At 36.9% G+C, this 13,187-nt stretch overlaps 1 protein-coding gene across 2 annotated transcripts; it reads left to right on the top strand.

Annotated features, from left to right (window-relative positions):
* The first annotated feature begins 1,595 nt into the window (after positions 1-1,595).
* On the top strand, positions 1,596-9,161 carry LOC102232541 (sideroflexin-1-like). Of its 2 annotated transcripts, none has more exons than XM_023326900.1 (11): positions 1,596-1,622; positions 3,395-3,570; positions 3,787-3,957; positions 5,695-5,793; positions 6,291-6,366; positions 6,457-6,542; positions 6,650-6,777; positions 7,404-7,453; positions 8,060-8,109; positions 8,192-8,239; positions 8,336-9,161. In XM_023326900.1, the coding sequence occupies exons 2-11, from the start codon at positions 3,407-3,409 to the stop codon at positions 8,430-8,432; spliced, it is 969 nt and encodes a 322-aa protein (XP_023182668.1). In that variant the 5' UTR covers positions 1,596-1,622; positions 3,395-3,406; the 3' UTR covers positions 8,433-9,161. The 2 variants fall into 2 exon arrangements, with proteins under 2 accessions (XP_023182668.1, XP_005801631.1); XM_005801574.2 differs by having other exon boundaries at positions 1,599-1,680.
* The last annotated feature ends 4,026 nt before the right edge of the window (positions 9,162-13,187 follow it).

Genomic DNA, 13,187 nt, shown 5'->3' with positions numbered 1-13,187 from the left:
AAAGGATCCAAATGTTTGTAGGAAAATAGAAAAAAAAAATTCTGTAAAAATCTTCTGAAACCATCTTATTTCTGATTCTAGAGCCTGTTAGCCAGAGAAGCTGCGCTTGTCTGTAGAGAAGTCGGCTGTGCCCAGCGATTCCTGGTCATGTTTAATTAAATGGATACCTGTGAACCTGAAGGGGGGGAAAAAGCCTAAAATGAAAAACGTGCTCTTAGAAATTGTAGATGTATATAAGTGGAAGAACATTTTGTAGTGGAAGAAAATTCTATAGAACCATCTTAGCATACAATCAAATTTCATGTTTACTAAACTCCTGTTTTTGTATTTATTCAGCACCATGGACAGTGACTCAGAGGTGGCGCACAAACACAAACGTATAGCTTCCTATTAATATCAACCTCTTTACCACAGCAAGTCATACTGTTAAACTTCAGCTTCGGTCTAAAGTTATCCCTTCTGGGGCGTGAGAAAACAATAACATGTTCAAAACAATGAACAGAGCATGACAGTTTTACCTGCTGTGTCCGTGTTGTGCTGCAGGAGGTCGGACAGGCGCTCAGTGGTCTGCCTCAGTGACGCATTAGCGGACACCTCCGGAGAATTAGTGCCACCTCATTTGTTCTGCAGGTGACCATTATTGTCTTAAGAGGTGTAAGCTCTTTACATAAGCCTCTCCAGCGGTGCGGTCATTATTAAGTCGCCTGCTTTAGTTGCACATACACTCAAGTAACTTTTACGAATGTCCAATTAGACTCCAAGTAAACCTTGTTATTAATGTAAATTTTGAGAGTCTTTTTTCCCCCCTTAGGGCAAAAGACTGATATACTGTGTGTTTTAAGTATCGGGGAGGTGGATAAACATCTCCACCTATTGGCCAACTTTGTAATTTCATTATTTATAAAATATTTTCTTAAATTTCAAATAAGTAATAATACATATGCAGTTATTTATGCTGGTTATTATCATTGTTTTTTGTGTGTGTGTGTGTGCTTGACAAAAGCCAAAGATTAAGGAAAACAAAAAGTATGTCTTATATACATATTTCCCTGGTACATATTAACTTTCGTGCGAGCAAATCAGAATCATTGACCTTTATTATTACATTTACAAAAGCTTGGAATAAAATAATTTCAGAAAAGCTATGCAGGGTTTCAACCAATCACGTATTTCCTTTCCTCACACGCCCACATGCAGCTAACCCCGCCCTCGGCGTGTCACATACAACGGTGCTGCCTTCACTTACCCTCAAAAGAATTTGAGTAGCAACATATTAAAGCCTTGTCTTATTTGTGTATTTGTTTTATTCAAAATTATTATATTTAATAGGCTGAATTAAGTATGTTTGCTTATATTCACTCACTGAAAATGTAGATTACGTGGCAATATTTCAATCGGTATCACAGATACTTGGCACACAAAGTATTTGTGAAATACATGTAGCGTCACATTATCGTTGCAGTACAAAGCTTGTCTGGTCCTTAAATTGGATCAAAGTGATGAGATATTGCTATTCTTTTTTCCCCCATCCACAACATTTCGTGTGCCTCTCATTCAATTTGTCAGAAAATTGCAATTTACGACATTGTTCAAAGCACATTAAAGCACCAGAGGTCCACCCGGTGAGTGCTGTGATATTGAGAGGTCATACATTTTCAAAAATCAAAGTAATTGAACCAGGTACGTTTTGGGCCTGACCGCATTTATTTCTCTTAATATTTTCTATCACAACCCGATTGAGTTGACACATTTTCCTTCGCGAAATATGTCCTTTCAATGGTAATTAAAGTGCTAGCATCATGGTTTTAGCTTTTAAACCAAGCAGCTAACTGGCTCAGTATCGCTTGGAAATAATTGTTTTTGTTTACTTAAATGAGGTCTGTTTTATCGTGCGATCTGTGATGACTAACATGGCTGGGATTCAATTTGATTTTATCCTCCTGACGAATTGTGTTAGTGTGCTATAGCGTGGATTCCGTTGAGCTCCCATGCTAGGAGGCTACATTGCTCTAGCATCTGATGACTCCCTGCATCTGTCACCGGGTGTGTCGTGGTTTTATTCAGCTTCTTTCCCAGTTTTCAGTTTTTGCGGAACGAAAAACTTCTACTTTTTTGTGCTTGTGGCCTTTTATCCACGGGATCAGTATTGATTTTGCCTCTATACATAGTGAAATAACTGCTGTTTAAACCACAGTCATAGCCTTACTGTATTATGGTTGGACATATTTTTTTGTAATTCTTCACTTGGATCTGTGTGAATTAATAAAGTAGATAACATTTGTGTTTTACACAATCATTTCATTTCAAATCTTCAACTACAAATATATCTATTAATTTTTCTATGGTGTATAAATATTAGCCATGGAAAGACTAGGAAACCTCCAAAACACAAACTCAGTTTACTTTGGGTTTTTTTTTAATCAATTAGGTCTGGAAATGACAACAAGAAAATAACTACTGATCCAAATTTGACCCCTTGCAGATAAATTAGTCTTAAAAAAGGTTGAAACATCTGAAACAAATGTTTCTATCTTATCATAGCTTATCTTGCCACCAGGTAGATGGCAATGAAGGTTAAGTGATTTTCATTTTTTTAAAAAACATCTTATTTATGTGTCTTCTAGCTGCAAATATGCAAAAAGTTGTACTTAGAGACTAATTTACCCATATAAAATATATGAAAATCCTTACACCTTAATCTTGGTTAAAATCTGCCAGTTTTTTCCAGCTACAAAAATCTGAAAAAGTCGACAGGTCTGGATATCAAAATGAAAGAAATTCTGTAGCACCTTCAAAAAGTTTCATTCATAAAGTGCTTTCACTTTTAAACTTCCAACATTCAAGCACTTTTGAAGCCTTGTTTAAACACATCTGTTCGTGGTTGTGCATTTTCAAGAATTTCAAGAACATTACATGAAAAATGGTCAAAAGGTCTGCTTGGTCGTACTGTCAAAATGTTTTCACCAGGCATTGTTTCACCTTTGTGTAATGCTGGGAGAAAACAGAGTAGAAACAAGCACTTAAACAGTGTTGCTGAAGTTTATATAATATCAATCTTACCTCTGCAGCTGTACTGCAAATACAGTACAGCATTAACAATCGTCTAAATTTGTCTAATACTCTCGTTTCCTGGTTTTGTGATTGAACAATTGAACTTGTGATTATAAAATTACTATTTAGTTTAATTTGTTGTTTTTGATGACAAACACGCCAATTTTCAAAACATAGTATTGTAATTAAAAATCATCTAATAATGTCAGACTCTATATGAATATTAATAGTTAGATGGATATTAGCATTAGCATCAAAAAAGTCTGGTTGTGATATACCTAAAAGCTAATCTGTTAGCAGTTTTCAAAAGATGTCAATAATTTGAATTTCTGCTTCTGATCAGAGAAAGTCCAGGATGTCCGAAGACTTGTCGCTCAACATAAACATTAAGGAGCCAAGATGGGACCAGGGGACCTTCATGGGACGCGCCAAACACTTCTTCATGGTCACAGATCCCAGGAATGTCCTGCTGTCCTCTGAGAAGCTGGAAGAAGCCAGAGTAATCGTAGAGAACTACAGGTGAGGTGATGGAAAATGGAGTCAGAACTGGTCAGGTAAATGAGGCATAAACTGAGTCTAGCTTTCCCCTGGTCTTCCTGTATGGAAGATCGAGCGTATTTACAATAGTGGAGAATATAAGTTATAACACTTATGACTTTAACGCAACTGTTTTTTCTGCCTCTTTAATAATTTCTGTGAAAATACGACATCTTTATGCTGTTTTGGTATTTTCAGAGCTGGAACCGTGACTCCTGGCCTGACCGAGGATGAACTTTGGAGAGCCAAGTACACTTACGACTCTGCTTTCCATCCCGACACTGGAGAGAAGATGTTTGTGATTGGTCGGATGTCTGCTCAGGTGCCAATGAACATGTCCATCACAGGCTGCATGCTCACCTTCTACAGGTACAGCAGAGCTTCTTGCACAGAGATCACTGATTACAACCCCTCTTCACCCCCCTCAAAAGTTCATTTGACAAAATAATATCTGAAAGAGAAAAAAAACCAGGCAGCTTTGACATTGGATACAGCAGTGCCTATAAATAGAAAGTTTAATCTGTATGCAGTGAAAATCCTCTTAAAAGAATCCAAAAGGCCACCCTCACATCTGAATACTGATAACTGACTGAGTTGATTATGTTTTCTTGATATGACGGCAACAATTAAATGTTGTGCAAAAAAGAATGGCTGGTCACAAATGACATAAAGTTCCAAAATTATTTTATCTAATTCAAAGTGATGTAAAAAATATACAGCCCTATAAACCCCATTTATTTATTTATTTATTTATTTATATTCCATTGTTTGTGTTTGTCGATTACTAAATGTTGTATTATTACTAAATAGCAATTTTACTGATACATACAGTACATGTTGTATCAGTATGTGTTCTTGTAATTCACCACTAGAGGACAGCAGTTTTTCACTATTTACTTTTCATACTTGTAGTTTGGACTCACTTAACCGTCTATAAATGTAGTTGGACAAATTAATGATATGATCAAAAAAAACCATAATTTTTACTATTCTTTATTGAGCACTAAGGTTAATGATTGCCTAAAACCTGGGGGCCATCAGTATGACTTTAAAAACGGTTTCTGTTTTTAAAACTTTCTTCGCTGCTGTTTCTGGACAATAATGGCTCCTTCTGTCTTTGGTTCTCTAGAGGCAAAATTCCAATTAGTCATTTTGAAGTCTAGTGGTAAAGAGGCAAATTCTTTTGCTTTCTTTATCCTTAGAACACAGTTGTTTACAGCAAGCATCACAATGTAGATCTGTTTTGATAGTGTCAACACTGTGAGACACTATGTGTTGACACTATGAGACCATTTGGTGCTGACTTTGCACACAAATGAGATCACAAGCAGAAATTTGAGTTTTTGAAGTTTCTGTTGACACGGCCATCCATGGCTTCCTCTACACACACATCAGGTCTGTTCATATGACTATCTTTGTGTTTGATCGGGTATGGATAGCACCTCAAATTATAGACCACATGTTAAAGGCCTGTGTTCTGAATTACAGCAGACTTTATGGTATTATGGTTTGCACTAGAGCATTTTTGTGTGCTGCTCTGATTACTCGGCACTATTTGCAGATATCGCCACATCCTCAACTTTATATGAAACCACTTGAACCCCTTCCTGTTTCCCTTCAAACAAACACTGCTGCCTACCCGATAAGTGATGTATCTGTTCAATCAAAGTAGTGGGTATGTGCATTTCATGTTAAGTGCAATGTAAACATATAGGAGGTGTTATCATGTCTAAGTTGTGATTGATGTCTGCTGTGATGCAGAAGCATTAAGAATGACAGCGTGCTGTTGATACTCAGTGTTTTAAGAGGAACTCTGTTGTGTTCTGATAAAAGATCTTAAATTTGATTAAAAATGTGTCTTATGCAGTTTCACTGAAAGTTTGCAATTTGTACACAAAGTGTGAATGCATAATATCTGCAGACATTATGCATTAACGGGTTTCTTTAGGTGAAACGTATTCTAAGCTTTAATGTTACATCATGTAGTTTATGCTCAAACATTTTTTTTTGGCTGCCGTGTACATATTTGGAAAAAAAACAAGAAAGAAGATAAGGGTGAATTGTCACTTCCTCTAACAGGCGGCGGCTGTTCTCTTGTGTTTTCAGGACTACTCCAGCAGTTGTGTTCTGGCAGTGGGTTAACCAGTCCTTCAACGCCATTGTCAATTACACCAACCGCAGTGGAGACGCCCCCATCACCATGAAGTAGGGAGGACCTCTCTCTTCTCCTCCCGTGTAGATCATTGATTTCCTCCCCTCTAAGCTATTGTCTGTAAGGACGATGTGGGAGCTGCTGTTCTCTGCCTTGCAGTGGTATTATGTTCCACAGTTAAGCATGTTTCCAATTCATGTCACCATGACCCCATGCTGGCATCTGTTTCTGACTGGCCTCTTGCGTCAGGTTAGCCCGCAGCTGGCTAGCCACTTTGCTGTGTTCTGAAACATGCAGACAGCTCATTCATTGGCTGCAGAAATGCATCAAACATATGCAGTCAGGAAGAGCATGAAGCTGAAATATTGTGCTTTTTTTTTCTCTCTGCTTTTTATGCATCTTTAACTGCAATCTCCGAACTTGCATTTAACGTTTAGTACAACGTCTTTGCTGCATGTCGTCTCTTTATGCTGTGGTCTTCAGCTAATTTAAACTTGTGGGAGTTGCGAAAAATGTGGTTGGTGTATCAACTTCATTTTCCTCTGTGCAGCCAGCTTGGCGCCGCTTATGTTAGTGCCACTACAGGAGCTGTGGTCACCGCGCTCGGACTCAAGTCTCTAGCTACGGTACTTCTTCTGGTTCACATGAATAATTAAAGTAAATCCAACAGATGTGGATCCACAATGTGATGCCGGTCTGTGCTCCTGTCCTTGCAGCGTCTCCCCCCAATCGTCAGTCGGTTTGTCCCTTTTGCTGCCGTGGCTGCTGCCAACTGTATTAATATTCCCTTCATGAGACAGAGGTGAGATTACTAGAGTATTGATTAGCGAACACTTCCTGTTTCACTTAGAAGGGATTTTAAGGACTTTTCAGATTTGAGTCAGCCGGCTTTCTGTTTCCTTCTGTCAGGGAGCTGAAGTATGGGATCCCGGTGATGGATGAGAATGGAAACCGGTTAGGAGAATCTGCCAACGCTGCCAAACAAGCCATCATTCAGGTGGTTGTGTCCAGGATTGGCATGGCGGTGCCTGCAATGGGTAACTCAACCTTGTACCTCATAAATGAATGTGTACAAAAGACTTGCACCTGTAGATGTAGGGGAAGGTTGTTCTACAAAGAGTTGGTTCAAGTAACTATCATTTTTCTTTCATCTCATTACTTTAGATGTTGGTAAAAAAAAAAAAAAAACGAATGTTCTTGGGGTATGAATGTTTTTGCGTGACACCATATTGGTTCAGTGCAGAACAGGTTTATTTTCAGAGAAAATAAACCTGTTCCTACCCAGAAGGAAAAAAAATTAATTTTTTTTTCCTTCTGGGTAGGCGGCACAAAATCTTCCCTCATTTTGGCGTCTTTGGCTGCAGTCTAAATAAAAGGCTGATACAGAGGCCCAGGAATGTCAACATAGCTGTTTTGCCAGAGTTTCGCAAGTGCATGCAGGCAAAATAAAATCAGCTGAGGCCATTCTTCATTAGATAAGGTTAATCATGGATAAATGCTGAGTACAGAGGATTAATTTAATTTGATCAGATGAATATTTAACTGTAGTTATGTTGGGAGATAAAAGAATGCCCTTCCCTGAAGTGACTCGTTTTCTTTTTACTTTTCTTGCTTATTGGACCGAAGCAACCTTGACTCATTTTTATAAAAAATGTTTTCACAGCCATTCCTCCTGTTATAATGAACGCTCTGGAGAAGAAAGCCTTCATGAAGGTAGGCGCACAACATTCTTCAGTCCAAATGAAATGGGAAGGAAAAAGCTTCGTCAGCAACACAAATGTGTTTTGCCGTTTTATGGCAGGACTTTATGTTATTAGATTATTTGTTGACTGATGATTTGAATTATGGCACAAAGATTTATCAGCTTAAAAACCTTACTTTAAGAGAGAGGGCAGTTTTTCTATTCTCTTTTTAATCGTAAAGGTCAAAGGTTAATCTGGAGTGAAGAATGCTTCAGGAAACCCAGGGCTTCTAGTTAGACTGCAGATGGATGGCAAAAAGCTATTTGAATCCTTGTAGCGATCCTTTGGGAAATTTTAGGAATTTTCCAAGGTTCTCAACTAGAAGAGTTAACAATAATGAATATCAACTCCTTTCATACAAAGATGCATTTGCTAAAAAAAAAAAAGGTTGTTGAAACATTTAAAATTCTTAAATATTTCATCAGAATACAGTACCGATAACATAAAGAAGGTTGAACTCACAAGACCCAACATTTGCATCACGGTTCGTGATGATGACATCATAACAGATAAACATCAAATTTGGTGTAAATCTGCCTGATTTTACTACTTTTCTTTTTTGTTAATTTTCTTGTAGCGTTTCCCAATTCTGAATGCTCCTGTCCAAGTGGGGCTCGTTGGTTTGTGGTGAGTAAGATAAGCTTATATTCTGAAAACGTGCTTTAAAGTGCAATTTAAAAAAAAAATCCTTTTCTGTTCTTCTTTCCAGCCTGGTGTTTGCAACGCCTCTCTGCTGTGCCCTGTTCCCTCAGAAAAGGTACATTCAGCAGCTTCCTTGATGCCTCTGCACTGGTAGAGAAGTGTTATCTAATGTGGGCTGACTTCAGAGTAATGGTTAACCATATCGTTGCAGCTCCATGAGCGTGAGCGGACTGGAGGCAGATCTGCAGGAGAGGATACGGCAGCTAAGTCCAGAAACCACCACCGTCTACTTCAACAAGGGCCTGTAGGCACATGAGCAGGAAACATGCAAACACACACAGACACATGTCTGTTATCATGGGCATGAGTGAGAGTAAAAAAAAACATTTATTTATGCTTTTGCAGTCATTTTTATTTTTGGTATATATTCGGTTCTTGTATTTTTATTTCGTCTTCCTCTTGATGGATAGCACAGGAAGCTGATAATCACTGACTGGGGGTTTACTTCATGCTACTTTTAATGTCCTACTAGAATATCCAAGTTATAAATGAAGGTTTTTCCTGTAACGTTGCCTTTGTGTGTTATCTTTGTTTTGACCGAGGTTTTCAACCTGTGGCTCTATAAGCCTTCCTAATTGACTCTTAATATCTTGAAAAACAGAACTCAACTGTGGTTTAAATCTAAATGTGATACAAAGTAATACTTTCACCTTGTTTCTCTGTTTTCTTGTCAAATTTGCACAGAATCTCCATAATATAACAAGTAATAGTACAAAGGTTATTCTTTTTGCATTAGGCCATGACCTGGTGTGTTTTCCCTTAGTTATTCAGAAATATGAAACTTCATCTAAACCATAAAATTGTGATATATTTTTTTTAACCATAAAACAAGCACATGTTAAATAGTGGGAATAAGACTGCAAATAATTATGTTATTAATCTATTATTCTATCAATTACTCTGAAAATCAGATAAAATAATTGGCACCTTCTGTAGATTTTTTTATGTCTAATAGTGTATGTTATACAAATTTAGAAATACATTAAAATATAAAAATAAATGCAAATAATCAAATTTATCTTTTTTAATCAAATTCCCTTTTAAATAAGAAAAACAATGCCTTAAGTGCAACAACAGCATTGGTTCAATGTAAGCTAGATCATTTGTTGCAAAATATTAATCTGCAGTTATAAAAAATATAGACTTTTAATATCAACATGTGAAAAGCTTGACTTGGCCTCATTACACTGTAGGGCTGATGTGTTGATTTTATGAATTATCTGATTAATAATTGGATAGCAAAATGTTCTATTAGAAGATTTTTTTACAGTATTTGAACCAGGTAAAGCTAAAACATTGCCACATTTTTTTAACACGTATTTACAGACAAAAGATAAATGTAAATTGTTTGTACAGGTTTGGTTTAATTACTGCTGTGGGTATTTTGTTCTTTTAGCATATGGCATGTTTTAGAGTCTGTATGCTCCAGTTAACAATTGGCCAATTACTAAATTAGTTGGCAATTATTTCAATAATCGATTCATCACAATTAATCTGATCCATCGTTTCAGCCCTAAGTGGGTATTTGTAAAGTGGATCAGTTTTTGAATGGTCATGCAGGTTTTGCAGATCAGTACAGAACTAATTTAAGAGCAACTAAGTGATAAATGATTCATAAAGGTTTCTAACCCTTAGTTTTGACACATCACACAAGCTACGTGGTGTAAAATTTTTGCTTCTGTTTTTTGCTAAAAAAAATAATCCCTGATGTAAGTTCCTGTTTTGTATTATGCAGCCTCTCATTAACAGGAGCAGCTCTCTTCAACTGTCCTTCCAAGTGTACTTAAACCTTTAGGTACATATGCCTCAGAAAACGTTTAGAGGACATAGATGAGTGGAATCTAATGAGTGTAGTTTATATTACTCTAGAGAAGCCCCACTGTTTTTTTTTTTGTTTGTTGTTTGTTTTTTTTACATTATGTTGTGCTGTTTTCTACACGTTGCTCACAGGAAGGAAGCAAAAACTGCACTTATCTAACTTCAAAATCCCCGTCTTACTTTTATGCGTATATTAAATGCAGATAACCGGTGCTGACATATAGGCACCTGAAATCTTTCAAACAAACTTCTCCCTCTCCTTCATTTAAATAAAAAATATAGTCAAAAGGTTTTTTGCTGTTTTGAGAACTTTGCTTACACCTTTGAGATCCAGTTCTACCAAAAGAAATTAGTAAGTGTTGTAACAAATTTTAAAGTATAAACATTAGGTGCAGAGTGAGTTTCAATAATTGCTTTGAGCATCTTATGTCATTTAATGAGGTCACCGAACACACAGCTAGCTATATAGGGTTAGTACATAGTGGTAGTGGTGTATGTGAGAGTATATAAGTCGTCATAGTGTTTGCCGTAAATAAATTGAAGCTAGTATATATTTTCTGAATACTTATGTAAAATATGGAGCACAGATAAATGCACTGGAGAATAAGGTCAGCTGCTAGTTTGTAGGAGTTTTGCTGCATCTAAGTGAGATTTCCTCATACTGAATGCTAATGAATGACTCTGTTTGGATTCATCTTCTGAGGAAACTCACTATTTACAATTTACCAGCAATCATTTAGCTCTTGTGCAATGAGATGCTTTGTACGCTCCTGTTTAAAAATAGAAATATATATAGGTATATATATATATATATACATAGGATTCTTGAGAAGAGGGACAAAACAGGTCCTATGGATAAAGCACAAAATTTGAATAAAATATACACAAAATATATATTTTTTCAAATATCTGACTAAACTAACCTGGGCCATGTGAGCACAATAATGTATGTTTTCCTGGCGTTTGTTGAATATTTTTTTATTTTAAACTTTGTGGTAGGTGGATGGTGTCCCAAGTTTTTGTCAACACCGTCAGACATAAAAATAATGTAAAAAAAATCAGGCATTATTATAATTTTATATTTATTTTTGTCAGATGGTGATGACAAAGTACTGGGTCAGGTCCATTAAAAATTTTATTTTTAAAACAATGTTGCAACTGGGAGCCTGCACCTTAGCATCTTTACATTTCCAAAACATTATTTGTCATATTTGTATACATAAGCTTGAGGAATAATAAAAAAAAAAATTGGAAACATTTAAACCCATTTTGTCCCACTTCTCAAGAATCACGACGGTAAGACTGTACAGGCTATGTTTGTAGTGAGGTTTGTGATTGCAAAATTGATTGTAAACCAATGGAAAAGGTGAAGGGACTCTGGCAACTACACTAATGTGTTCTTACTCACAAACCTACAGGTGCATTTACATATATTAGAATATTATTGTAGAGTTAATGCATTGTACTTCCATGAATTATAGCATCAGTCCAGTGTAGTATGGAAGAGGTCTGCTGAAGTTTTGAGGAATCAAACAAAATGTGACTGCGTGGTATTTATACCGTGCATTCATATTTTGGCTATGTGGGCAGGTGTCACCTCCTTTAAGAAAATAAAATCAGCATCTAAATGAAACTTGGCAGCAGGTTGAAGCAGGAAGTGCTCTAATGTTTCCAGCCGTGCAGCAACACCAGCAGATGACGCGCCTCTGTGCCTCTCCACTCTTCCTCCAGAGTCTGGGACTTTGATTTCTACAATGAATTCAAAACTTACTTTAATCTGAAATGTGGACTTTGTGCCACTGAGCTAAAGTCCCATCCTTAGCTCAGGTGAGAGGTCTCTAACGTTGCCACTAGTTCAAGGAGAAGTTAAATACAATGAATATATAAATATAATGAATATAACATTGATATATAACGTCCATTTCCTGCTACATTGCTGCATGGTGGATCTTAAAGCTAATAATACACTAACTAATGCAATGAATGGCCTTAACTTTACATCTCTGTCAAAACTGTGGATGTCCTTGCTGCTCGTTTACCGTACTTTTTTCTTCCATTCAACTTTTTCTTAATATGCTTTGATACAACACTCTGAACATCCAGTTTCTTCAGCACTTCTGTTTTATGGTTTATCCTCGTTGTGGTGTGTGTGAGTGACTGTCTGCTGGACGGCTGTCAAGTCAGCAGTCTTAGCCATGATGGTGTCGACCACAACACGTACATTTCTGTGCTTCAAGTCCTCCTATGTTACTCGGCTTTTATTAGAAACTGAATTTCGGGTTTTCATTCGCTCATAATAACCAACATAATGCACATCACTCTGAGTTGATATAATTTTTCCAGAGTTTTATTTTTTTTAACTGAATTACAGAAACTGATATAAATGATATTCTAATGTATGGAGATGCACCAGAAGGTAATTGTGTTTGTATATTCTGGGAATTTAATGGTTCTTAGCACTCAAAAGTCACCAGAATGTATTGATCTTTTTTTTTAAATCATTGTTGTAATTTGAGGTTATCATGTAAAACTTTGCAGATTCTGTGCGTTTTAATGTAACTATGACATGCTTCGTCCACGACTACAGACAGCGCTACCTTTGAGTCTCTTCCCTTCAAATGCTTGAATTAAACACGTGATTGTGAAGGTGAGAAACGGGCCAGCAGTGGTCTGTGACAAAAGCTTGTTGCTGCAGCAGTGTGGATGTGTTGCTGTGTATCGTTTTCCTATTGAGGGTGATGCTGCACTATATTATAGTGCTTTGCTGTGCTACCTTCTGGACCTGAGTGTATTTCTGTTGCTCTTTAAAACCTGCTTTTTACAGCGTGCATTGAATGTGTGTTTGTTGTTTATTGAACGACGATTATGAGGCGGCTAAACAATAGTTCTGCAAACTTTGCTCATCACTAAGGATTTTCTGCAGCTCTTAGCTTAACAGGAATAGAACAAACAGTTTGATTCATCTCAGCTTTTGACTGTACCATTATAACCTGATGCATCCAAAGACAAGGTGGCTAAGAACTCCTTGGAGAAGTAAGTATCTCTTGATGCAGCTTTTTCTCAGCTTTATGATGTAGACTTTCTCATGCAATGCATTTATTTGTACATGTGGCCCTCAGCCTGCACAGTGCTGCATTTTACACCAAACCGTGTAAGAAAATCCCAAAGCAGTCAGGAGTGCAAAG

Source organism: Xiphophorus maculatus, chromosome 22 (assembly GCF_002775205.1).
Source record: "Xiphophorus maculatus strain JP 163 A chromosome 22, X_maculatus-5.0-male, whole genome shotgun sequence".
Lineage (NCBI taxonomy): Eukaryota > Metazoa > Chordata > Actinopteri > Cyprinodontiformes > Poeciliidae > Xiphophorus > Xiphophorus maculatus.
The sequence above is the reverse complement of the archived record's forward strand: the minus strand, read 5'-3'. Positions and strand labels throughout refer to the sequence as shown.